Here is a 26459-nt window from a genome sequence, read left to right as displayed (position 1 = left end):
CATAGTCAATAGCAGAAATAGATGTTTTTTTTTTGAACTCTCTTGCTTTTTCGATGATCCAGTGGATGTTGGCAATTTGATCTCTGGTTTCTCTGCCTTTTCTAAAACCAGCTTGAATATCTGGAAGTTCACGGTTCACGTATTGCTGAAGCCTGACTTGGAGAATTTTGAGCATTACTTTACTATCGTGTGAGATGAGTGCAATTGTGCGGTAGTTTGAGCATTCTTTGGCATTGCCTTTCTTTGGGATTGGAATGAAAACGGACCTTTTCCAGTCCTGTGGCCACTGCTGAGTTTTCCAAATTTGCTGGCATAATGAGTGCAGCACTTTCACAGCATCATCTTTTAGGATTTGAAACAGCTCAACTGGAATTCCATCACCTCCACTAGCGTTGTTCATAGTGATGCTTCCTAAGACCCACCTGACTTCACATTCCAGGATGTCTGGCTCTAGGTGAGTGAGAGATCACACCTTCGTACTTCTACACTAATAAACTAGGAATAAGATTTTGACTAATCGGACGTAATTTAAAACGATTATTGCGGTTCTTTGCCCTGCCCATCCTTTCGTGGTCGGCTGAAGATCAGTTTTAATACGACTCGCCTGCAAGAGGCTGTGCTAGCATTCTGAAAGTTTATAATTAAGTTCAGCGTTTGAGTGTGGGCTAGAATTGGGGAGAACGACCATTAATTAGAGTTTCGTCTGTGAGTGCCTGAGGGCTTTAAAGTGCCAGAAACACGAGACACGGACAAAGCTTTACTCATTTTTAAGTAAAAGTCGCACAAGAGTTGCCGGGGGAATCCGGCTGCCCTGGGCACTCCGTAGGGCGCGGGCGGGTTGGGACGCTCGAGCATCTCCTCCACCGACCATCGTTCACCCCCCACCCCCACTCCGGTTCTGGGTTTGAGGCCCTAGTCTAGGAGCGCTGCCGGTGACCCGGGCTCTGAGGGTCTGGGGCCTCGATCCTCGACCCCGTTCTTGGGACAGGGGGTGATAGCCAGCGCGCACGGAAGTGTGCTCGGCTCGTCCCAGTCCGAGGCTGACTCTCCTCCCCCACTTCCTCCTGCGAATTGGCTCAGCCTCTAGGGCGGCTCCTCCTCCTGCTCTGCCTCCTCCCACTTGGCCGAGGCAGGACCCGGGTCGGGGGTGCGGCGCCCGTCCCGGCAGTCCCGAGCCCGAGGCGCGACGCTGAGCGGCCGAGCGGGAGAGAGGCGGGGGCCGCCCGCGCTGCTGTCCCCGCCCCGCGCGCCCTGCGCCCCACTTCCCGGGCGGCCGCTCCGCAGCTCGGCCCTCCTTCCTCCCCCAGCGCTGTCCGGGACTCGCGGGGAAGCGAGCAGCTGGCAAGTTTCGGCGCGCGCAGGCGGCGGGCCGCGGGCTCCGTGCGCTCCGGGCCGGGTGGCCGCGGCTCCGGGCTCGGCGCCCCGCGCGCACTTCGACGATGGCTTCTCTGCCGCGGCGGCGACTGCGCCTTCGCCCCCGTCGCCTCCTGCTCCTTCTCCCCGGAATCCTGCTGCCTCTTTGCGGCGCCTTCAATCTAGATGTGGAGAGTCCTGCGGAGTACTCCGGCCCAGAGGGAAGTTACTTCGGCTTCGCGGTGGACTTCTTCGTGCCCAGCGCGTCTTCGTAAGTGGCCACACTTGGAAGGGGAGTTGGTCCCCTCCGCCATCAAGCGCACCCACCCTGTGATTTCCCACAGGGAGCGACCTCTGCAAAAGATCCCGGCGCCTATCCGTTCCTTCTAACCTTCCCTCCCCCTCACTGGGCGAGTTAGATTCTGGGTGGATGAAATACTTGGGGGAGGTGAGCCCCCGCACTGCTCATCACCCAGTCCCCCCTGCTCCCTTCTTCATAGGGAGCGCTTTGAAGCAGACCTGTGCTTAAAATTAGGGGAAAGAGGGAAATCAACAAAGGCTAGTCCGGCGGAACGCCGCGCAGCCTCTGCGGGCGCCCGGGACGTGGTCAGTTTCATCTCCGAACTTTTTTCTCTCCAATACCAGTTAGAGTTAGCCTTTCCTTTAGTCGCCTTTTTTGCTTCATAGCCTTACTTAAACACCCGTGTTTTTCGCTCTCCCCAAAGCCCTCCCTCATTCTTTACGCCTCTCAGTCTCATTCTGTCCCTCCTCGTCTGCTCCTTTTCCAGACATTCTGATGACTAAAATGACCATTCTGTTGTAGGAGATTCATTGTCTTACCTCTGAGACTGTCAAACCTGTGCACATTGGAGGCTGAACAGATGAATTGGATGTGTCATCTGTTCTTTTTATAGTGATCCATTATTTGGGTCATTGTTCAGAAAGAACAAGGGTGTTTGCTGAGTTTTCACTCACTACAGGTCGTTTCAGTTATGTTTCAAATTGCCAACGTTTCGCGTTGCACAGTATTTGGAACAGAGTTATTGTCATTATTGGATTAAAAGTTGTCTCTCACGTCACCAAACCGCTGACATCATTCTCACCACCTACCACCTTTTTTAGCGTTAGAAATACTGATTTAATCAGTGTTCACTGGCTGTCTTTTGATGTTTAAATCTTGTTTCCAACAGGGAGAACTGTTCTTAGCTCTTATAAATAGTAGCAAGATATTTTTGTGTTTTTTTTTTTTCCTGTATTTTAAAGTATTGCTTTTTGGGAAGGGGAGGAGGATAATTTTAATGGTCAGTGCTTTTTAGAACCATTTTTTCCTATTCATACATACCTAATTTGAGGATGATTAAGTATTTTTCCTTGACTCTTAATAATATTCATCAGGATTTATTCTTTCTGGGAGTTGTTGATTATCATTCATTTTAGTGACAACCTTTGCAGCAGTAAATCTGTTGGAAGCAGTTGGTGGAAACTAGACCTCGATCTCTGTAGTGAACTCAATTTTGCTTTCTCCAGTGTCATTGCTTTTTATGAGACCTGAGCACAGATTTTTCCAAAGTGATAAAAATAATCGTTAACTTCAGGAAGCATTTACTGCCTTCTCATTTGATGTAATCATATTTTCAGCCTTTTTTGTTATTTAAATTTCTTTTTGTCTCCAGATAGTTTTAAGTGTATGCCATTATATTCCAGAGGATTTTAGTTGCTCTCAGAGTGCTCTTGATAATTCTAATAATTTTGAAAATGCATGTTGTCTTTTGTCAAGAGTTACAGAAACAAGAATTAGCATTTAAATGCTTTCAGGTTGATGGAGTGTTTTGCAAATGTTGCTCTTAACTCTGTGGCAACCCTCTGAGCATAGTGGTGTAAAGATATGTGACAAAATGATAAACTTTAAGTGTTTTTACCATGGAAAATGCAGTAATGTTGACTGTTGGCATGACATATTTCCTATTTTTTGGTTGTGAGGCTGGATGTCTACTTGTGACTAGCCATTGTAGTTGTTGAATACACTGTGACCTCATGGGTTTACATGATCTCCCACTTGGGCCTTTAGTGGTAAGGTAAAATTGAAGTTGATTTGGTTTCATATAATAATTTGAAACTTTCTTCACTAACTTTGTTACTAATAGACTAGTGAGCTCTAGAAATAGCCTAACTTAAAAAAATATAAAATCATCTTTGAGATTAAAAAAACCCAAAATATATATAAACAAAGGTGTCTACTTCTGAGCATTTCAGATTTAAAAAAGATTGATGCAAACTTATGCTTTCCTGGTGGCTCAGTGGTAAAGAATCCGCTGCCAGTGCAGGAGATTGGGGTTCCATCCCTGGCTTGGAAAGATCTCCTGGAGAAGGGAATGGCAACCCGCTCCAGCATTCTTGCCTGGACAATCCCATGGACAGAGGAACCTGGTGGCTACAGTCCATGGGGTTGCAAAGAGTCAGACAGGACTGAAATGACTAAACAACAACAATGTGCTTAATTTTGTAGAAAGGTACTTTTAAAGTTTAACAAGCATTGGAATCCCAGATGCGTGAGAATGCCATTTACAGTATCAACAGCTGCATTTATTGTTGTCATTTGGTGTGATAATAAACATCTAGAGGGAAATAAAATTCATGTTAAAAAAAGTGCTAATTAAAAATTCCTTTCTTCTGAAGGAAGAGTGCCTGGATTAATGAGGAAGCAGTGAGGTCTCCTCCTGCTGCTTCTGGTTTCTGAAGGTGTCTAAATAACTTTGGCAGCTGAAGGACTGTTTTATGTCTCATTTTTCTTGTTACAGAAAACTGTTACCAAATTATATCCATACCCTAATGAAAACTAATGAATCAGTGTTCATAATAAGCAAAAATATTAGAGTGACTTCAGTAAAACTTCTCCAGAAATGTCTTAGGTTTAAAGTGAAAAGTCAGAAAAATTGTGATTTGAAAATTATGAAAAATATAGAAAACAAACTTACGATTACCAAAGGGGAAAGATTGTAGGGGAGAAGGATAAACTAGGAGTTTGAGATTAGCAGATGCAAATTACTATATATAAAATAAAGCAACAAGGATTTACTATATAGAACAGGGAACTATAGTCAATGTCTTGTAATAAGTTGTAATAAGCTATAATGGAAAAGAATAGATTACACACGCATACATATATAAAACTGAATCACTTTGCTGTACAGCAGAAACTAACACAGCATTGTAAATTAGCTATGATTCAGAAGAAAAGGAAAAGTAATTATGAAAAAATAAAACATTGGCACTCCTATTTTTTTTCCTGTATGCATTAATTTATGGTGACTATATTGCCAAACTTACTTAAAGTGTAAATAGTGTACACAGGCCAAGAGGCAAAGGCGTGTTTTTCTTATGGAGAGTAATCGAAGGAGTTAAAAATTACACCCTAGGCTTAGTTATAATAATGGTATTTTACATTGGTTGACCTATTTTGTGATTTACAAAGCACTTTTGCTGTGATTTCTCATTTTGCTCTACACCACAGACCCCTAGGGGAAGAAGGGAAGCAGATAAACTCATTGTTACAGATGAGGGAACTGAGGCCAGAAGCATTTGCAGCCTTTAGTTGTTTGAGTGGGATGCTGTAGGGTAAAATGATGGGGACAAAAGGCAAAACAAATGAAATTCAAATTCCATTTAATTTTTGTGTTCAAATTTTAAGAAGAAAATGAACAGTTTTCTTATTCTTAAGGTATGTTATACAATTCTCATTTTACATATATTTTGAAATAATGCTGTAATGAGCAACGCTAGATTATAAGGCTTGCTTTTCCCCCCATTAAACATGATTGGAGCCTTGCAGTTACTTCTTGTCCTGTGACCCCAAAGACAAGGTTTGGGTGAGTGTGCTGTCCTGCAAAATGATTCTCAGTCCTGACTTCCTGTTTGCAACACCTGGAGAGCTTTTAAAACCATACTGCTTCCCTGTCTGCATCTTCTATCTCAAAGCAGAGCTCAAGCTTTATATTCAACAGCCTCTGGATCATTTCTCCTTGACTAGACTGTCTTACCTCAATTTGACAAAAAAGAAAAGGAACTTTTTCACTAAGTGATGCCAGTAGCACCTGTTTCTATTATGGTACCTTCCTTCTCTCTGTCGCTCTGGAAAAAATTTCATATTCCTCCCTCTCATTTTCTATTTTTCTTTATCTCTCCTACTGCACACCCCTAATATTAGTCAGTGATTAGTCACCAGGCAGAAGGTCCTAGAAGTTTTTCTTGCATCCGTCCCTGCTTTCCGCTTGTACTTTGACGAGCTGTCACAAGCGTGGTCAGTGGTACTCAGGTCATCACCCTTTTGCTCATCATTTAGCTCTTAGACCTGCAAAACATCTTACGTGTTTCTAATAGTTTTCTCTTTCTGAAGCATCTTTTGATCCTGGTATTCTGCTGTTTAAATTTCCTCAGCAGTGTTCTCATGACCAGAGATGAAGTCCAAACTGCGTAACCTGGATGAAGGCCCCTTTCAGTCTGTCCCAGTCTGCATCTACATTTAAAAGCTTACATCCTATTTCTCCCTCATCTTTGTAACCATCTTCACAATCTTTTTGGAGAAGGCAATCGCACCCCACTCCTGTACTCTTCCCTGGAAAATCCCATGGACGAAGGAGCCTGGTAGGCTGCAGTCCATTGCGTTGCTAGGAGTCGGACACGACTGAGCGACTTCACAACCCTTTACCAAATAACACAGGTTATTTTCATGAACTGAATGTAGTGTGGCTCGGCTATATTGGTTCTTTTTTCTTATCATAAATAATATACATGCACAGATTCTGTCATTTTTATTTGGAAAGCAAGTCCTATGTTGATCTCTCCTGATGAAGGCCCAAAGTTTATAGGATAGATATTATGAAGGAAAAGAGCAAATACATAGAATTTATAGTTAATGCATCTGTTTTACATCATATAAATGTTGACTGTAACTGCTTTTTTTTTTTAAATGAAAAGCAAATGAGACTAGAATTATAGCTCTGAAATAACATTCAGACACTGTTATACACATTTCTTTCTGTATATGTATATGATCATTTTTCGGAAGTTCCTTTTGGTGAAACCTCACTGGTCAGCCAGAGTCAGCCAAAATATATTCAACATGCTTTATCATGGAGAAGTCAATGCCGAAAGCAGCCAAATAACTTAGTTCATTTGGAGAGTTTGAAAAGTGTTCTTGTCGTTGTTGGCTGGTTGTCTCTCGTGGGTGGTCAAGGTCCCAGTCCCTGAAGCAACTGCCCCTAAGGTATACTTTGGGTTAGAAGTGCATCCACAGGGCATCTTCCTGCTTGTCTGCTCACATCCTCTTGTCTCTCTCTCACATCCTCTTCCCCTCCCTCCCTCCTTCCCTTCCCTTTTTTAAGTCCCTCCCTGCCCCCCCAACGCGCTGCCTCCTCTCTTCCCTTCATCCTGTCCCTCCCTTTCTCCCTGCTCCTTTCCTGTCTGCTGGCCCTCCCTCTTGCTGCTTCACCTGCTTCCCCGGAACACACACTCTACTCTTTGTATTTTAGAATTTCTTGGCATGATATTAATAGCCTGCTCATATATGTAAACCTTAATTTTAAAGCCATTTAATGAAAATAAGTCATTGAGTGAAAATGGGGATTCTGATACTGTTTTGGGGCAAACTTTCTGGTGGGAGATGGATTCTGTCAGGAAATTGCAAGCATGTGAAACTAAGTTGCTCAAGTTCACATTTTTGCTGCTTATCAGAGAAATCTCTGTCAGCCTCAACTAACTCTGTGTATCTTCCCCAACTGTCCACCATTGTCAGGAAATGTTGCAAGCCAACTATTTTCTACCTTCTTTTTTACCTCTCTCCCGAGAGCTTGCCTTTGGGTTAATTAATGACCCTTTGAGAAAACTGAGGAAAGAAAAAGCTCTTTTAAAAAGAGATTTTAACTTTTTATTTCTTGTTTTATTAGGGAATAATTTTATTAATAGTTGTTTTCAGTTCTGATGTCATCATCTTGTATTTTTATGAAGTGGTCACATTTTCTAAGTTTGCTTTTATCTGTACACATTCAGAAAATTGCGCTTTTAAGTAATTGTGCTGGGCATTACTATTTCCATACAGTGTAAGTGGAAACTGAGACTGAGAGATTTACAGTGACTTTCTTGAATGATGTATATGGTGATTAGAACCTTTAGTCCCAAACTGCCCATTAGACAGTGCTGCTTACATCACACTTTTTTTTTTCTGGTCTGTCACTTCTTTTACTTTAATTAAGCTGTTGTAGACATTCATTAGATATTCCTAGATGAACTTAAGTAAAAATGATTTAATTATTTACAAGGTGTTTTATTAACAGGCTGTTTTTTGTTACTGGGGCAGAAAGACACATGACATAAACTTGTCCTCCCAGCACACTAGCGGGCTTTTCCTCTCTGTGATATGTGTTGCTCTTATAGTCTTAATTTTCTCATATAGTATCTTTTGTCATGCTGTCCTCTTTGTTCTCTACAAATGCTTAATTTTTTTCTCTCCCTTTTAGGACTTCACATTTGTCTAAGGCAGTCTTACTGTTTTTATCTCTCCATTTTTCTCTTTTAAAACTTTCTCTAACACTCTTACAAGTAACGCAAATATCATGTTGACACTTTGCACAAAGAACTGTATTTCTCAGCTTTTCTTCCCTCCCAGTCCTCCCGTTAACCTAGCACTTAGAAGCTGAGAATGCTCACGCATTCCTTTCACATTAGTCTACCGTTTCTGTGGCATTTCACCAGTGTGCAAGACTGCGCATGAAGGTATGCTTAGGAAAACTTGATGAACACCCTGGTTAGCACATCTAATTACTGTCATTTCATGCCCATAATGTGCAAATGGTCTGATGAAAAGCAGCAGCCTTGTTTCTGGTCTTATCCAAGGAACTCGAGCTCGGTGCTACCAAGAGTGAGTGCAGTTTCCATTCAGAACTCTCCTACAGTGCCCTTTTTTCTGTCTTTGCTGAAGCCTGTTTCCCCTATCAACTTCCCAGCCCTCAAATATCTGAAATCCAAGATTAAGAAGCGATATGTTACAGAAAGAAATTATATGAGGATAACTTAAATAATCAGATGTTTATTGGAGGATGATTTCTGCATTCTGCAGGGGTTGGTGATAGTGGAGGTGGCTTTTTATGTATGGCTGTTAAAACTGAGACTTGTAACTATCAAATTACTTGCCACTCAGTTGTCAATTTAAAAAGCTTTTTAAAGCGCTTATTATGTGGCAGTGCAAAGATGAATGAGGGTATCCTTCATTCATGGAAGCAGTTTATTATAAGGTAGGAAGAAGTGCTTTGCCAAAAAATTATTAAAGATACTGTAGTGTGCTGTGTGAGGACAGTTCAGAAATGAGTTTGCTTGTAGGTTTTTAGATAGATTCTGAGAACCGGCTCTTCTGTCCTGATGTCCTGGAACCTGTCCTTTATCCACAACACAAAAATCATAGCACAGCTTGTATTACCCTTATTAGGGCTACTGCAGGAATGATCCTATGCTTTTTTAGGTACAGATCTGAAAAGTATACTTCTCAGAAATACTTTTTTTCCCCCCTATCTTGTACTCAAGAATCATTTAATTCAGATGAGGAGGGGCAGTTTTATAATTTTGTAGCCAAATTTTTGACCTGTTGAAAGGCAGATTTCATATATATGTGTGTGTGTATGTGTGTGTAATTTAACTGTTAACCAGCTTTGCTGTAGAAAAGGAGGGTAGGATGATAACTGAGCTGCTCTCTTATTCATGGGGGTTAAAGGTTCTCTTACTCAGCTTTTTTTTTTTTTCCTTGCTGAATGAAAACTTAGCTGGCTGTGAGGACAAAGAGCCAGCATTGGTGTTCTACTGATGCCAAATATGACCGCATAAAACTTTATTCAGCAGGGTGTGGCTTGGTTGGGAATTTTGTCTTTTGAGTGTGGAGTTTTAAGATGAGTATCTGAAAGCAAGATTCAAGTAATTCATGCAGCCAGCTCTTGATTGATCTAAATAGGATTTGGCAGATACCATCCAGAAGAAACGAAATTGATAAATAAAAGTTAAAATCAAAGCATTCCAGTTCTTCTGCCAAATCAGTTTTATCACTTTTCCTTTGATGCCATGATTACCTTACAACCTTACAATAAAAATCTTTTAGCTCAAAAAAAAAAAAAAAGAAATCAGAGCATTCTATATTTAAGATGTAGTTTTGTTCATAATTTCACAAAAAAGTGAAAAGCAATTGTGAGTATTTTCTTTGTTGGAAGAATGTTTAAATGGCTTAGTGTGTAATAAGGAGATGAAATAATAGCGGTGGTACCATTTATCGAGGGCCTTCTGTGCTTGACTCTGTCCTGCTCAGCCTCTTTTACCCTGTCCTCTTTCTCTGCCTCCTAAGTGTTGTTGCTTCCTCTCTTTGGTCCTCCTCTCTGTGTGAAACTCTGCATTCCTAGTTGACATTCTCACCATGTTATCTCTAAGACAGAACTCTACTTAGAGCCACAGATCACCAAGTAGGTGTCTCACAGGTGTTGCAGGCTAACATGTTGGGAACTGAATTCTTGGTTTTCCTGGAAAATACTCAGTCTGCCTTTTGCTTCCCTGATCTCTCTGCTTTTCCAGCACAGTGTATGGTTCTCCCACTCCTGCGCTCCAGAAGGAAACTGAGGTATTATTCTTTCATCTCATCTTCTCTTTCTACCTTAGTCAAGCCATGCGCTCTTCCTGTTCATTCTACTCCAGATATTTTCCAAATCTGCCCATCCGTCTCTTTCTCCATCTACGCTCCCAATCTCAGTTACTGTCACCTCCTCCCTCCGCTGCTGAAAGTCTCTCACTTTTCTTGTTCCATTTTTGCCCCCCTCCCTCTTTATTTGTTTCCCCTAAGGCACCAAATTTCATTTTCTTTATTAGATTATGTCTTTCTATTGGTTTAAAAAAGAAACATTCAGAAGCTTCACATGGACCTCAGGAGAAAATCCGGAAGTTTTGCTCTGGCTGAAGGACCCTGCGTGATTTAGCTTTGGCCAAGCGCCCTTCACTTCACGAGCACCCTCCTTTTGTTTTGTGCCTTTTTCAGCTTGCTCTCCTTCAGCCGCTCCTCTTTCTAAGCTCTTTCCTGCCTTGTGTCTTTGTACCTCTGCCTGGGATGTTCCCTTCCACCTCTCCATTGTTGTTGTTCAGTCACAAAGTCGTGTCTGACTCTTGGTGACCTCATGGACTGCAGCACTCCAGGCTACTCTGTCCTCCACTGTCTCCTAGAGTTTACTCAAATTCATGTCCATTGAGTTGGTCATGCTATCTAACCATCTCTTCTTATGCCGCCCCCTTCTCTTTTTGCCTTCAGTCTTTCCCAGCATCAGGGTCTTTTCTACTGAGTTGGCTGTTCAGCAGAGCCACTCATCAGGTGGCCAAAGTATTGGAGGTTCAGCTTCAGCATCAGTCCGTCCAGTGAATATTCAGGGTTGATTTCTTTTAGGACTGACTGACTTGTTCAACCTCTGCATCTCACTCCCTTATTCCCAATACACAAGACACTGTTTGGCAACTTCCTTCTCATCATGTACACTTCAGTGTACTTAGAGGTAAATCCATTTGTGACTTTACCTACAAGAAGTCTTTTCTCCTAGTTCTGTTAAGATAACTTCCTTAGATATCCCTTTATCTGAAGAAAATCTCTCCCCTGCATTCCTTAGAGATAACTTTCCTTTATCTAAAAAAGGTGTCCTCTCCCCATACCCAAATAATGTCTCTCAGCCAATTGTTGGTTTCTTTCCTAGCACTTGTAACAGCTACTAATTTTCTTTGCTAGTTTCTTGATTTCCCCCCGAGGGAATGTAAGCTCCACTGAGAGCAGGAATCAGGATGGTTTTATTCACCTTGGTTTCTCTAGTGCCCAGATCTGTGCCTTAGTAGTGGAGACACTCAATCTGTCTTTTTCTGAATGAATAGAAAAACAGCTAAAGAAAAGACCTCTTTTACTTAAAAATCTGATTCCTGATTATTTTTATCTTTTGCTAATTTTACCCTTTTAGGAAATTGAATAGTGGTTTTGTTCTTTGACCAGAGGTTGATTAGATTAATCCAGTGAAAAGAGAAATTTATTAGTCGCTATAAAAAAAATTGAAGTATGTAGTTTTAAGACAAGATAAGTTTTCCCAGTGGAGAAATGATAATATTTAGATTTATCATACGTTAGAAATCATTTATTTTTTTTGAACATTTAGGATATAGAATGTATAAAGTAAATCATTTAAAAAAAACCCAAAACCCACAAATTAAAACAAAATGTCCCTGTCTTCAGCCAGCATATATTTTTAACAAATTTATTGAGTTATAATTGACATGATAAACTGTACCTATCTAAAGTGACAGTTTGGCTGGCATAAATTTTTAGTTGATATAACTTTGCCGACAAAGGTCCTATAGTCAAAGCTGTGGTTTTTCCAGTAGTCATGTACAGATGTGAGCGCTGGACCATGAAGAAGGCTGAGCGCCAAAGAACTGATGCTGAAGCTGAAGCTCCAGTCCTTTGGCCACCTGAGGCAGAGTCGACTCACTGGAAAAGACCCTGCTGCTGGGAAAGGTTGAGGGTAGGAGGGGAAGGGGCAGTAGAGGATGAGATGGTTGAATGGCAACACCGACTCATGGACATGCGTTTGAGCAAGATCTGGGAGATGGTGAGGGACAGGGAGGCCTGGCATGTTGCAGTCCATGGCATCGCAGCAGAGTCTGATACGACTTAGTGACTGAACAACAACAGCGACAACAAGCCTGAAGTTGCCCTGTAATGTGTTACTGGATTGAATAAACCGTACTGAATAATGTATGTATGTAAAAGAGCACCGAATGAATAAGGAAGATGGATTATGCTCTCGCTGAGTGGTTTTTAAAAAATATTTATGGATAAAATAAGGAGAATGATTGCTTTTCCTAAATCATAAGAGATGGGTTATGCTTTGTGTAACTTAAAGTCTTTGTCTTCCCATTTGTATTTTAGCAGGATGTTTCTTCTGGTGGGAGCGCCCAAAGCAAACACTACCCAGCCTGGGATTGTGGAAGGAGGGCAAGTCCTTAAGTGTGACTGGTCTTCTCACCGCAGGTGCCAGCCAATTGAGTTTGATGCCACAGGTAAGCATTTATATGGTGGCCCCTTTTCTTAATTTCTGTTATTTATATTTCCCTCTATCTTTTCCCCCTCTCCATTTGACATATTTTAAAACATTTAATTTTTGAAAATACTTGCATTAGCTTAAATGTAACAATTTAATGACGTATATAAGTACTTCAGATCCCCAGAGAGTTAAAGACAAATGACTTATTATATGATTTTTTTTTTGTACGGTTTTGTGGCATGTAAAAGCCTTAATACATTATGTTTCTATTGCTTTAGATGTCTCCAACTTTTACTGATAATGTTAACCTGCAGAAGCCTGGGGAAATCTATTAAAATTTTTTGCCAACAGAGAAAGGACAAAAAGCTTTCTCTGAAGAGGTGCAAAAAATTTTATCAAAAACCAGTTGAGGAATCTTTGTATTCAAGTAGATTCGGTTGACTTAAATTCTTTTCTAGAATTTATTGGGAAAATAATATGTTATGATTCTGATAACATTAAAGTTTTCTCTACAGGGACAATTCCACTGTGGTGGTAAGGAGAAAAATAGGATAAGATGAGAAATAAATAATTTTAAGTTTTTCACTTACATAGGTAAAATAAAATATGCGTGAAAGTGGTTGCTCAGTCGTGTTCGACTCTTTGCGACCCCATGGACTGTAGCCTATCAGGCTCCTCCATCCATGGGATTTTCCAGGCAAGAGTGCTGGTGTGGGGTGCCATTTCCTTCTCCAGGGGATCTTCCCGACCCAGGAATCGAACCTGGTCTCCTGCATTGCGGGCAGACGCTTTACCGTCTGAGCCACCAGGGAAGCCCAAAATTTGCATAATCCTATATATATTTGTGTTGGTATATTTATCTACATTTGTGAAAGCTTAGAGAAATAGTTTGACATTCTTCAGGTACAATAGTTTGCATACTTTTTTTAACAGTGTTGATTTGTTGGCTTTGACAGAATATTTTAAGATAAGCCTGAAAAAAATTAATGTTTTTTTCTATATTGTTATTTACTGCTAGTTCTAAAATATTCATTCTGGGAATTATACTATCAGTGAAACAGAAATCATGATATGGACTGTTCCCTTTGATATCATGATCAGTGCCAAAATGAATGTCAGTAAGCCAGTTCTTTATAGGAATCAGGTCACGTTTGCTTTTTTCCATTTGAAACCATCTGCATTAAACCTTGTTTTTTCCCCATAAATATGGCATTTGGAAAACTCTAGGAGTATGTAAAAGGTTCAGTGTTACCACAAATAGAGAAATATGTCTGAGGTTCAGGGTAGTATTGGTCAGAGCTTCTGTGTCTTCTAACAAAATATGCATGTTAATGAATAAAACTTGAACTGTTCAGATATAGTTCTGTATTCAACACCATAGGTTTTGTGCAGTGCAAGGTAATTTATTAACTGGTCTTTATTGAAATTTGTTTATTGAAAAAATTTCAAACAGTTTAAAAGAGTAGGCAGTGAAAAATAGATTTGCTCACATCAGCCTGCTTAGAGGCTACCACTTTAAACAATTTCTTTTATCTTCTTCTTAGAATTTTCTTATTCTTACATATCTATATATCCTTAAAAAAAAAAAGTAACTCTCGAAATAGTCTTCTATATATTACTAAGGTACCTGGGTCAACCCCCTCCACCTCCCAATATAATCTCTTATAGACATATATAGATTTACCTCATTCTTTGCCAATCATGGCGATTATTCAGTTTTACGTACATACAGTCCATATTGTTTATCTCGTGCCAGCAGGCAGGGCGGTCCATGCCCCAGTCAGCATCCTAGGCATCCACACAGTAGGGTGGGGAACGGTGGAGAGGAGGCCTGGAGGGGCAGATGGAAAAGAGCCAGCACCACCCTCAGCAGCTCTCTGCGCTTCTGCCCCTGGTACCTCCTGCTGTTTGCTCTCTAGAGCAGCCAGAGTGATTCTTTTAAAATAATATTCAGATTGTAACATTCCCATTCAGATTCCACTGAGTGGACAGATTCCACTTCCATCTGTCTCACAGTAGCTGAGAGGACTCTTGAGTATTCCCGCCCACCATTTCTGTCTTTACCTTCATGCTCTTCCAGCCTCACTGGGTCTCTCTGCAGAGGTTTGTAAACAGTAGGCACATTCTCACCTCATCTTTCCCTGGACTATTTCCACTGCCTGAAACATTGATTCCCCACATGTACATTGGGTGCCCCTCCATCACCTCCTCTAGGAATTCCTCAAATGTCATTTTCTCAGTTATCCACTGACCTTCTTATTTAAAATTCCAATTCCCCCCTTCCCACTTTGTGCTCCCATCATCTTCTCTGCTTTATTTTTTTCCTTAGTACTCACATTGCTGTACAATTTATTTTTAGTTAATTTGTTTTAGTTATCCTTTCCTTCAATTAGGATATGTATTCCATGGGGATTGTTTTTATCTGTTTTGTTCACTGCTGCAATCCCAGGGCCTAAAACAGTGCCTGGCACAAGTGGTACCCAATAAATTAAATAGATGAATGAATGAGTCGTAAGAAGTTTTCCTATAGTGAGGAAATTGCTAAAGTCCTTCAGTTGTACATTGACATGTATGGACTTTTTCTATTCTTTTTGTCCTTGGTTATGATAGTTCTCTAATCATTTTGTACAGCCTCTTAGACTTCTCTTATGAAAAAAATATACAAATTGCATTTTTTCCATTATAATTTTTATCCAAATAGTGTTTGAATTTAAGAAAACAGGACAATATGGTTTTCAGTAATCTAGTCATAAACATGGATGTCTATCTGGAACTAGCAGAGTGTATCTTGACTACGGAAGAAATGCTGACAACTTACAGCATCCTCCTGAACTTTCCTCACACCTCTGTCCCATCCTAGCCCAAATACATCACATCTCTGTACCATTGATGTGTTTTATCTTTTTCATTATCTCAAGAGAGATAGTGGCATTTCTGTTTCCCTCATCCTCAGTCTTGAGTCAGGGGAGAGAGTAGCTGAGAGGATAAATGTGATTTCTGGAAGCAAATCGCCTGGGGCTTAACCCAGCCCTGTCATTTACTGCTCCGCTTTTCAGAGTTTACTAACAGGTTACCACCCTCTCCCTGACACACTGCAGGAATGTGTTAAAAGGAATGAGTTGATTCCTATGGAGTTAAATGGAATGTTAAAACATGGGACCTGCTTAGTGCAGGGCCAGGCCTACTACAGTCACTCACTTAGTATCTGTTGTTGTTCTGTGGCTCAGCTGTTTCCAGCTCTGCGACTTGGTGGACTGCAGCACGCCAGGCTTCCTTGTCCTTCACCATCTCCTGGAGTTTGCTCAAACTCATGTCAGTTGAGTCGGTGATGCCATCTAACAGTCTTGTCCTCTGTCCGCCCCTTCACGTTGCTTTATATTGTTAATACTTCTCCCTTCTCAGGGACCCTGCTTACTTTCATTTGTCTCTATGATCCTGCCCTTCCCCCGTACTCCTTTTTTAAATTTTTTTTTTAAAAAGAAAACAACTTTCAAACATGCTTTACTTTTTCCTGCCTGAAAAATTAATCGAAACAGCTTTCCCTTGAGCTTGTGTCTTCTGTTAGCCATTTTCCTTTCTCCTTTTCTTCACAAGCAGGATATTGAACACTCTGCCTCCCTTTATCACCTCCCATGCTCAGCTACTTCAGTCTGGTGGCTCCCTGAACCTAACCTAGCATTGCCCAAACTGAAATCACTGGTGGCAGCTCTGCCTCAGTGGACACTTAATCCCTCGTCCACCACTGTCTTATTTAAAGTTGCCACTTTTTGCCTGTCTGAAACTATCTTGTCCTCTTATTTCTCCTGACCTTAAAGAAAAAAATTATTGAAGTGTAGTCGATTTATAATGTGTTAATTTCTTCTGTACGGCAGAGTGACTCAGTTATATATGTATTCTTTTCATTTCTTTTCTATCATGCTTTGTCATAGGACATTGAATATAGTTCCCTGCCTCCTAACCTTCTTGGTACTCTTGTGGAGTTTGCCCTTTGACTCTTCTTTCTTCACTCTCTCCATCTATATTTGCTGTGCATCATTGTGTCATGAAAAGGAAATAGACCGTGGAGTCACACAGACCTGTGTTCAAATCCAGGCTCTGCCATTTTTTCCAGTGTTGTTGTTGTCTAGTTGCTCAGGCATGTCCGACTCTTTGTGACCCCATGTACTGTAGCCAGCCAGGCTCCTCTGTTCATGGGGTTCCCCAGGCAAGAATATTGGAGTGGGTTGCCATTCCCTTTTCCAGGAGTTCCCATTGTTAACTTTGGGAAGATTGCCTACCTTTCCACAGCTGTACTATATTCCGGGGCTGATCATGAAACGTTTCAGTTACTTAATTTATTTTCTCTGCTTTATTGTGTTTCTGAGTCCAGAGGAGACTTCAGTGCTTTAAAGGGCTCCATCCTCATTTTTTTTTGAATATTTGGGAAATAAAATTTATTGTTGTTCAGTCACTAAGTTGTGTCCAGCTCTTTGCGACACCATATACCAGGCTTCCCTGTCCTCCACTGTGTCCTGGAGTTTGCTCAAATTCATGTCCATTGAGTTTGTGGTAGTATCTAATCGTTTCTTCTGCCGCCTTCTCCTTTTGCCTTCAATCTTTCCTAGCATCAAGGTCTTTCCCACTGAGGTGGCTCGTAGCATCAGGTGGCCAAATAATTGAAACTTCAACTTTAGCTTTAGTCCTTCCAGAGAATATTCAGGGTTGATTTCCTTTAGGATTGACTGACTTGATCTCCTTGCAGTCCAAGGGACTCTCAAGAGTCTTCTCAGTACCATAGTTTGAAAGCATCAGTTCTTTGGCGCTTAGCCTTCTTTATGGTCCAGCTCTCATAGCTACACATGACTCTTGGAAAAACCATAGCTTTGACTATATAGACCTTTTTTTTTTTGAAGTGAAAAGAAATCATTCTAGTATACACACTTTCACTTCAGTTAACTCAACAATGATTTCTGGTAGGCATGTTTATCATTTAGTTTTGCTTCAAGTTTATTTTTCAACATAGAACAACCTTCCTAATGAGATAGTTGAGTTGAACTATTTATTTTTAAAGAATACAATGTACCTTGTCTTCAAAGAGTTTTATCAACTTTAACATTTTCAGAGAGCCCTATGAGGCCGCTCATTATGGTGGTTTCCTCCTGAAACTTCCCATTTGGAAGACTGCAAAACAGACTAGGATCTTCCCCAGTCTATTGGTTGCTTATATACATAGCACATCCCAGGTGGGTAAGAGGTAGAGATTGAATGATATATAGATCATCTCCAATCCCAGCTGGGTGAGAAAGCTTCATTTTTAGAAAGGAAACCAAATCATGAAAACTTTCCTAATGGTGTGATTTATTCCAGGATTCTTTCGAACTTAAGAAGGGAATTTAATCCTTGTACACAGTACTACTCTTCTTTATGGCTTTCTCGCGTTTTCTTCTCCAGCCATCATTCTCTAGCCAGGTGACTGATTATACTTGCTGTAGAACTGAAAGCGTGAAGTCTCTTTCTCCTTTCATAATTAAAGGTGGTGATAGTCTTCTCATTTCCCACCAAACGGATCCAACCACGCTTTCAGCCATGGTGGCTTCTTAAACAATACCGGTTCGATTTGTGGCTTGTTGCTTCTGTTACTCCTACAGTTGCGTTAGGATCTGGAAGTAGATGAGGTAGAGGGGGCCACCAATCAGGGAGATGAAGCTCCCGAAAGTGAGAGCAGTGTGCAGATTCTGGGACACAGCTGTAGCTGGGGGCGGCCTGGATTTCTATATAGACCTTTGTTGGCAAACAGTCTCTGCTGTTTAGTATGCTGTCTATGTTTATCATAGCTTTCCTTTCAAGGAGTAAGCATCTTTTAGTTTCATGGCTGCAGTCACCATCTGCAGTGATTTTGGAACCCAGGAAAATAAAGTCAGCCACTGCTTCCACTTTTTCCCCTTCTATATGCCATGAAGTGATGGGACTGGATGCCCTTATCTTAATTTTTTGAATGTTGAGTTTTAAGCCAGCTTTTCGCTCTCCTCTTTCACCCTGTTTAGTTCCTCTTCACTTTCTGCCATTAGAGCGGTATCATCTGCATATCTGAGGTTGTTGATATTTTTCCCAGCTGTCTGGCTTCCAGCTTGTGCTTCATCCAGCCCAGCATTTCACTTTATGTACTCTGCATAAAAGTTAGATAAGCAAGGTGACAGTATATAGCTATGTTGTAGTCCTTTCCCAATTTGGAACCCTTTTGCCTTCTTGCGTTTCATTTTCTTTGGGATGTTTTGGTCACTGCCTCTTGTATAGTGTAGAACCTCTGTCCATAGTTCTTCAGGCACTCTGTCTACCAGATGTAATCCTTTGAATCTATTCATCACCTCTACTGTATAATCTTAGGGATTTTTTATTTAGGTCATGCCTGAATGGCCTAGTGGTTTTCCCTACTTCCTTCAGTTTAAGCCTGAATTTTGTAATAAGGAGCTCATGATCTGAGCCGCAGTCAGCTCCCGGTCTTTTTTTTGCAGACTGTATAGAGCTTCTTCATCTTTAGCTGCAAAGAATATAATCAATCTGATTTCTGTACTGACCATCTGGTGATGTCCATGTGTAGAGTCATCTCTTGTGTTATTGGGAAAGGGTGTTTGCTATGACCAGTGTGTTCTCTTGACAAAACTCTGTTCAAGGCTGCTTCATTTTGTCCTTGGAGGCCAAACTTGCCTGTTACTCCAGGTATCTCTTGACTTCTACGTTTGTACTTCAATCCCCTGTGATGAAAAGGACCGTCATAGAACTGGTCAGCTTCAGCTTCTTCAACATCAGTGATTGGGGCATAGGCTTGGATTATTGTTATGTTAAATGGTTGAATTTATAAAATTACTATGATGTTGAATTTATAAAATTATTTTATTACATTAGCTCTGAGATGATATATAGTAGATATTACAACTAGTGATTAGTATCATATTTCTAAAACTTCTAGGGATGCCCCTGCATTAGGTAAGCCCTTGTGACTTTTGCTAGCCAGTGAAACATGAGCAGCAGTGTAGGTGGAAGGGTTTAGGAGTTGGGACATTGTTCTTCTCCACCTCTTGCCAGACGGCACAGTGAGTGGTGATAGTTTAAATGATAGAGGCTCCCTCAGCATAGGTTCCTGAGTGAGGATGATGTGAAGCTTAGGCTCTTAATGACCCACAGTGTATGTATATAGAATAATTTTTTGTTATTTTTGACTAATAGATATTGGGGATGCTTGTTACTTTAGCATAATGCAGCCTAACTGAATAATACATGTAGGGATATTAAAACTAAGTAATATTATCAGTAGTCAGCTTTTGGAAAATGGTTATTAAAACCCTTTCCTACTCTGCATGCCAACCCGAGTTCCTGTTAAGTTTTCTTGTTCTATTTTATTGGGTCCTGAGTGGCTAAGTAAATAGATGTCGTTGCTTTGCTAAGAATGGCCCCTGGTTGGTAAATTGAATTTAGTTTAGGAGAAACTATAGACTGTTAGCAGCTGATGGGGAAGCCATAGCGTCAGCGTTCCCTGAGTGCATTGACTCTCATAACTGGCATGTCCTTTGTGGGAAGTCTGAAAGTGCTGGCTGTGGGGTTTTTATAGGAGATACTATTCCCATGGGGCCTGAGACCTGACACACTGGTAGCTGCTTTATCCACCAGATCTCATTCATGTCTGAGCTGTCTCCTGGTGAGGCAAAGAGAAGGGCTCTGGACAGCTGTGTGTACTGCTGCGCAGGAAAGTTCATGTGAGGACTCTCTTAGGGAGGTATGTCCGGTTCTGTTCTAAAGCCTCGAAATAGACTGGTGCTGAGTGTGGCCTCTGGTGGTTTTGTGAGTCTGACCATTAAACTGAATCCTGAGAATCCCTCCTGATAGTTGTATCAACATTTGAAGTTTTAACTGTATGAAGTACTTGCTTTAGGCTCATTTATTTCTTGGGCTGTTTCTCTTTAAAAACAGAATAGTGACTTATCCCTTTTTGTAATAAGAACAGACATCAGCTAGTTGCAGAATCACAATAATGTTTTTTACAGTAAGGTGCTTTTTGGAGGAAATACTTGGTGTTAGTGTATTATCAATGTCCTTTCCCAGTTCCCTTTGTCTGCTTTTTAGATCAGCTTCTGCTGTGCAGGCTGTCAATGCAGTAAGTACAGCTCTTTTTCTTTATTTAGCTAAAATTTACACTTCTTTTCTTTCTGGTTGTCTTATGATGTGTTTGTTTTCCAGACTAGGCTGTAAATTCTCCAGACAAATTTGTTTGTGCTCACCATTGCGTGCTAGTGAATAGAGAAGTGCTTGGCATATGGTTAGGCTGTGTGTGTGTATTTATTGCCTGCAGGTGTTGGGTTCTTCATGTAAAGCAATAAAAACTGACTTTGGCTAAATTTTGCTGAATAGGAATTTACTGGCAGAATATTGGTAACTCGATAGTTTTCTGAATAATGCGTAAGAGAAGCTAACAGGAACTAGTAGTGTAGGTAGGGTTTTATTGCTATTGGAATTGCTGTTACTGGCTATGGGACAGTACCATGAAGAATACCTTCTTACCCATCTCTGGCTTTTTGCATCACTTGCTAGAGATTCAAAGCTTTCATGGTAGTATCTGACTGAGTCTAAGACATATGCCTATGCCTATGTCAGAAAATCTGTCTTACTGGCACAGCTAAGAAATGATAGATTATGAGCTTGTTTAGAGAACTAAAACTTACAGTTCTTCAAGCGAAGAAAAAGAATAGCAGTAAGAGAGTACCTTTTTCTCTTTTGGGTTGGAAAACAAGGTCATAGCAAGAAAACATCCTTTACAAATCCAGTGTGTATCTGTGGTGGTTGTTCAGTTGCTAAGTCATGTCCAGCTCGTTGCAGCCCCATTGGCTGGAGCATGCCAGGCTTCCCTGTCCTCCACTATCTCCGGAGTTTGCTCAAGTTATTGTGTGTTTGTCGGGAAGATCCCCTGGAGAAGGAAATGGCAATCCACTCCAGCATTCTTGCCTGTAAAATCCCATGGATGGAGGAGCCTGATAGGTTACAGTCCATGGGGTCGCAAAGAGTCGGACACGACTGAGCGACTTCACTTTCACTTTCTCTTACTGATCAATAATTCATGAACTAATTTTATTTTCTGTTTACCAAAGATATACCTAGATATTAAACAGTGTATAATTTGTAGGCCATTTTAGTGTGACTTGTCACGTGCATTAAGACATGTAGCAGTAGCTAAGAAAGAAAATCTGGAGTTTGGTATTAGAATAGCGTAACACTTAGTTTCTTAGCTCTTAAAGGGGAAAGATGAATACTTGCAGTGTGCTTTTTTCTTATCTCAGGGCATGATTTTTGGTAGTGGAAGAGGAAGAAAGATTTTAAAAATTATGGTGGGAAGACCTGTCTAAACTTATGTCACTTTATGTCTGAGCAGTAGACACAAGTAGATTTATACTGAAATAAAGGAGGCAGACCCAGAAAGTCTTAACACTGCTTGAGGCCTTGGAGAAAAGCTTCCCAGATCAGTTTCTGGTATTTTAGGTAGCTAATAAGAGATAAGGTAGAATTCACCAGAGGCAAGAGACAGTTCCAGGGCAGAGGAAACAAAATATGCATAGATTGCTGCTAAGTCACTTCAGTCGTGTCCGACTCTGTGCGACCCCATAGACAGCAGCCCACCAGGCTCCGTCATCCCTGGGATTCTCCAGGCAAGGACACTGGAGTGGGTTGTCATTTCCTTCTCCAAAGCATGAAAGAGAAAAGTGAAAGAAGTTGCTCAGTCGTGTCCGACTGTTAGCGACCCCATGGACTGCAGCCTACCAGGCTCCTCCATCCATGGGATTTTCCAGGCAAGAGTACTGGAGTGGGGTGCCATTGCCTTCTCCATGCATAGATTAGTAAAAGTGTATTTCAAGGAAAATCAAATAATTCTATGTGACCTGCATGTGTACATTTTTCTATAAGATTTATATGCATAAGGTGAGTGTGTTGAGGGCATGTTGAGAAATTAAGCTGGAAGTAAATGGAGGGAGGATCTAAATGAACTTTAAAAAGATACTTCAAGCCAGCAGTCTAACCAAATAAATTCACCATTGAGCCTAACACACATAGAGCATTGTATGAAAAATAAAAGGATCTAGAACCCAGTGGGTAGAGCGCTTGGTTCTTTGCCATGCTAAGTAGATTTGATGTGAACTTTACAGAGAAAGTAATATTTTCAGTACCCATTCTATTAATTTTCTTAGTCATTATTTTTGGTAGAATTATACAGGTTACATGAAATGATGAATATTATATGGATAGCTCCAAAATATTGTAGACGTGTCTTTTAAACAAGGGACATGTAGGGTTCTGTGATGAAAAGTTTAATTTAGTAGAAAATTCAGTCTGAGATGGTAAGCTTATTTACTGCTTTGATTTTTGAATGATATTTGTGCATTACTGATCCTGCAGGAACAAAAAAAACCTCATTCTAAACTTTCTTATTTCATGGATTTGTGAAACTTAGTTCCTAAACATGCTCTCTTAATTTTCTTTTAAGCTTTTGACTTTTGCTTGTCTTCTTTGTTTTCTTTTGTTAACTTCTAAGCAAAACTGTATTATGTTTCTAGTTGTGTCCTTTTGTGTGATTTGTCTTCTTTTTCTTTTTCCTGCTGATTCCCTTGATGTAATATGTAAATAAAACCACAACTAGTATGTAAAAAGGAAAACCTCGTGTTTTATTTTACATACCTGTTCAGTGATTTCATCTACTTTGAAATGGTAGTTACCCACTTAGATTTTTAAACCCCTTCATCTAGTGACTCAGCAAAATTGGTAGGTTTTAACCAAGGTTTGCATAATGGTTGAAAACTGATTTTTCCCTAAATTGATAGAATAATCTGAACTTTGAGACATGGGTTGAATTACTGAAATTTAAAAGGTCATTTTGGGGTATGATTTGTTTGTTTTCTACTAACATGATTTTTTTAAAAAATTTTGAGATATAATTGATTTACAATATTTTATACATTTCAGGTGTACAACACAATGATTCACAATTTTTAAAGATTATGCTCCATTTATAGTTATTATAAAATAGTGCCTATATTTTCTGTGCTATACAGTATACCCTTGGAGATTGTTTATTTATACACAGTAGTTTGTTATCTCTTATTCCCCTACTTCTAAAAAAACAAAATGATTGTTATGTAGAAAACCCAATTTATCTGAATGTAGTTGGCAACCCGCTTGTATTCTTGCCTGGAGAATCCCATGGACAGAGGAGCCTGGCGGGCTGTATAGTCCATGGGGCCGCAAAGAGTCTGACACTGCAGCACACAGCACACAGATGTGGAAAAGTAGAACTTAAGCAAGTCTGCTTTAGTGTAAGGACTAATGATCTGTGTATTTTAAGAAGTAAAAATGTTCTAAAATTGTATTATGTTGGTATGCAAAACATTATCAAGAATATTTATGTAGCAAGATAGGGTTAATCTGTTATCTCAGTTTTGTCTTCATGCCTGATTAGTTTCTTATTTTTTTTTATCACAAGTTACTATAAATACATTTGGAGGCTTAAAAACAGCTCAAATTTGTTATCTTCAGTTTCAAAGGTCTGATGTCTCATTGGATCCAAATCAAGTGCTGTATTCCGCTTGGGGGCTCCAAGGAAGAAGCCATTTTCAGGCCTTTTCTAACTTGAAAAGGCCACTCATCTTCCCTGGCTTGTAGCCCCCTCCTCTGTTTTAAAAGCCAGGATTGACTGGTTGGCTCTTACTCAGGCTACATCACTGATACTGACTCTTCAGCCTCCCTGCTGTGACTACATCAGGCCTACTGAGATAATCCTGAGTAACTTTCCATTGCAAGGCCCTTAACTGAATCACACCTGCTAGGTTCCTTTTGCTGTGTAATGTCCTATATCCAGGTGTGACATTTCACCTGGTGTGAAGTTTCCAGGGATTAGGATTTGAATGCCTTTGGTGGTGGGGTGGGGTAGTGGGGATTATTCTGTTGTCACAGTGCCCTTTTAAATATTTTGTTTGATATTGGGTTGGGGCTTCCCTGGTGGCTCAGTGGTAAGCAATCTGCCTGGAATGCAGGAGACATAGATTTGATCTCTGAGTCAAAGATCCAGACATGGCAAGACATGGAAACATACTCCAGGATTCTTTTCTGTAGAATCCCATGGGCTGAGGAGCCTGGTGGGCTACAGTCCATAGGGTGGCAACGAGTTGCACACGACTGAAGCAACTGAACACGCATGCACACCTGTACTATAAGCTACTTTAAGGGCACAACCATGATTGTATAAGTCGGCCTTGTTTTCTCTTTCCTTGTTTTTGCTTTGGCTCTGTTGTTATGGAGAATGCAAACTAGAAGGTGAAGGCTCAAATTCCTGTCCTGACACTGACTAGATGTGACCTTGGGCAAGTGATTCAAGTTTGCCAGCCTCAAATTTTCCCATTTATCAAATAAGCATAAGACCTACGCCTCAAACTTGCATGTGGATCAAATGAGATAATGTCTGTGAAGAATGTCTTCATCCTTCTTCATAAATGATGAAGCAGTATACAAATGGAGAAAGAATAGTTGACATCATGCTCATACTGCAGCTGTGGGGAAGTGAGTGGTTATGGAAAAGGAATAAAATAAAGATAACTGGATATCCTTAACTGGATTATATCTTGGTCTGTGTTGTAATCTCTTACGATAACATTTAGGAAAATCTTTTCGCAACATGCTTTCCTTTTTCAGGAAGCAGATGTTACTGACAGATTGACCATTGCCCAGTTTTCTTAATAGTAAATCTTTCCTGAGAAGTTAAACAGATGATGATCACTGACAGAGGAGAACATGTAGCACCTGGCACTGTTGAAGTCTCTGTTTAGAAATGTGGACTTGGCTGCATGATTTGTTAAATACATCTCTTATAAAGGAGAAGCACCTACATTTATGTCCCACATTCAGTGAATTGGTGGCACCTCTCACCAACAATGTCTGTCCTAGAGAACATCATAAGGTCATTGCCCTCCACCCAAGTGACTTGCTGAAACACTTACCACCTGTTCCCAGAAGGGCTTGGCTGTGTAGACTGTGGGCAGACCCTGGCTATGCCATTTTTCCAGTCAAGAAAACTGCTGTGGAGTTTTTCTGAAAATTGCTATGCTTTGTATTTAATAGCAAATAGAAAACTGAGCTGCTCTCTGGCCTCTGTCATTCAGTTGCCAACTCACTGCAATTAAAACAATCAGGCTGACTCAGAAACGGCCTGAGTTTGCCTTTGTCCTCCTGGTGGATTTTCTGTCTCTCAGAGTGGTGTCGAGATACCTGTCCAGGTGCAAATTAGAAAGTTAAAAAACACAGAGAAAATAGTCTCCCTTCCCTTGTTAATACAAAATAAGTTTATACTAAAGAATTACATATATGTGTGTTTTTTCACTTTTTATTTAGCGTGTCTGTGTTGATTCACATATGTTGTTTTTTAATGAAACTGTTTCTCCTAATATACTCTCTTGTTCCCCAGTAGAGAATTACACAATTGAAGAACTGGCAGACAACCTAGAAATCAGTTAATCCAATTCTTTTATTACTAGCTGACTACCACTCATGCAGTTAGTTCATATTTTAACACTTTAAATATTTTACTGAAGCTGAGCACATGTAGTCCTTTAAAGACCATCCTCTTCCCAGCCCGTTTGGACCTGACTCGTCCCCATTATTTTAAGACTTAACGGTGACTTTTTAAATCTTTTTAATCTTTTTTTTAATCTTTGGTAAAGAGTTTTTGTTTTAAAATGTTAGACGCTTTCAGGATCATTTCCTTCTCATCTCTAGGAGGAAACAAACCAGCATTGATAGAGCACTGGGTGTTTTCAAAGGGCCTGTATTCTTTGTGCTGGCTCCGTCAGAAGCATCAGAATTGCTCATGGAAGGAGAGGGAGATTTTGATTCTCTGTTCCCTGTGATGGTAATAAATCAGTCAGTAAATAAATACCAATCCCCAGTGAAATGAGCTTTATCATATTTTCTTCTGGCTCTATTTTTCTGACACTTGTTTGCTTTTGA

At 40.4% G+C, this 26459-nt stretch overlaps 1 protein-coding gene across 2 annotated transcripts in view; it reads left to right on the top strand.

The window, feature by feature from the left end:
• Positions 1-1110: 1110 nt before the first annotated feature.
• Positions 1111-26459, top strand: part of ITGAV (integrin subunit alpha V) — a 106309-nt gene continuing 80960 nt past the window's right edge. Inside the window, exons 1-2 of one of the 2 annotated variants that reach the window (XM_069577033.1) lie at positions 1111-1624; positions 12332-12462. In XM_069577033.1, the coding sequence (XP_069433134.1) occupies positions 1440-1624; positions 12332-12462 (316 nt within the window). In that variant the 5' untranslated portion in view covers positions 1111-1439. The remainder of the gene's footprint in view (positions 1625-12331; positions 12463-26459) is intronic. The other variant, XM_069577034.1, reaches the window with a different exon arrangement.

The sequence above is a fragment of the Ovis canadensis genome, chromosome 2 (assembly GCF_042477335.2).
Source record: "Ovis canadensis isolate MfBH-ARS-UI-01 breed Bighorn chromosome 2, ARS-UI_OviCan_v2, whole genome shotgun sequence".
Taxonomy (NCBI): Eukaryota; Metazoa; Chordata; class Mammalia; order Artiodactyla; family Bovidae; genus Ovis; species Ovis canadensis.
The sequence above is the reverse complement of the archived record's forward strand: the minus strand, read 5'-3'. Positions and strand labels throughout refer to the sequence as shown.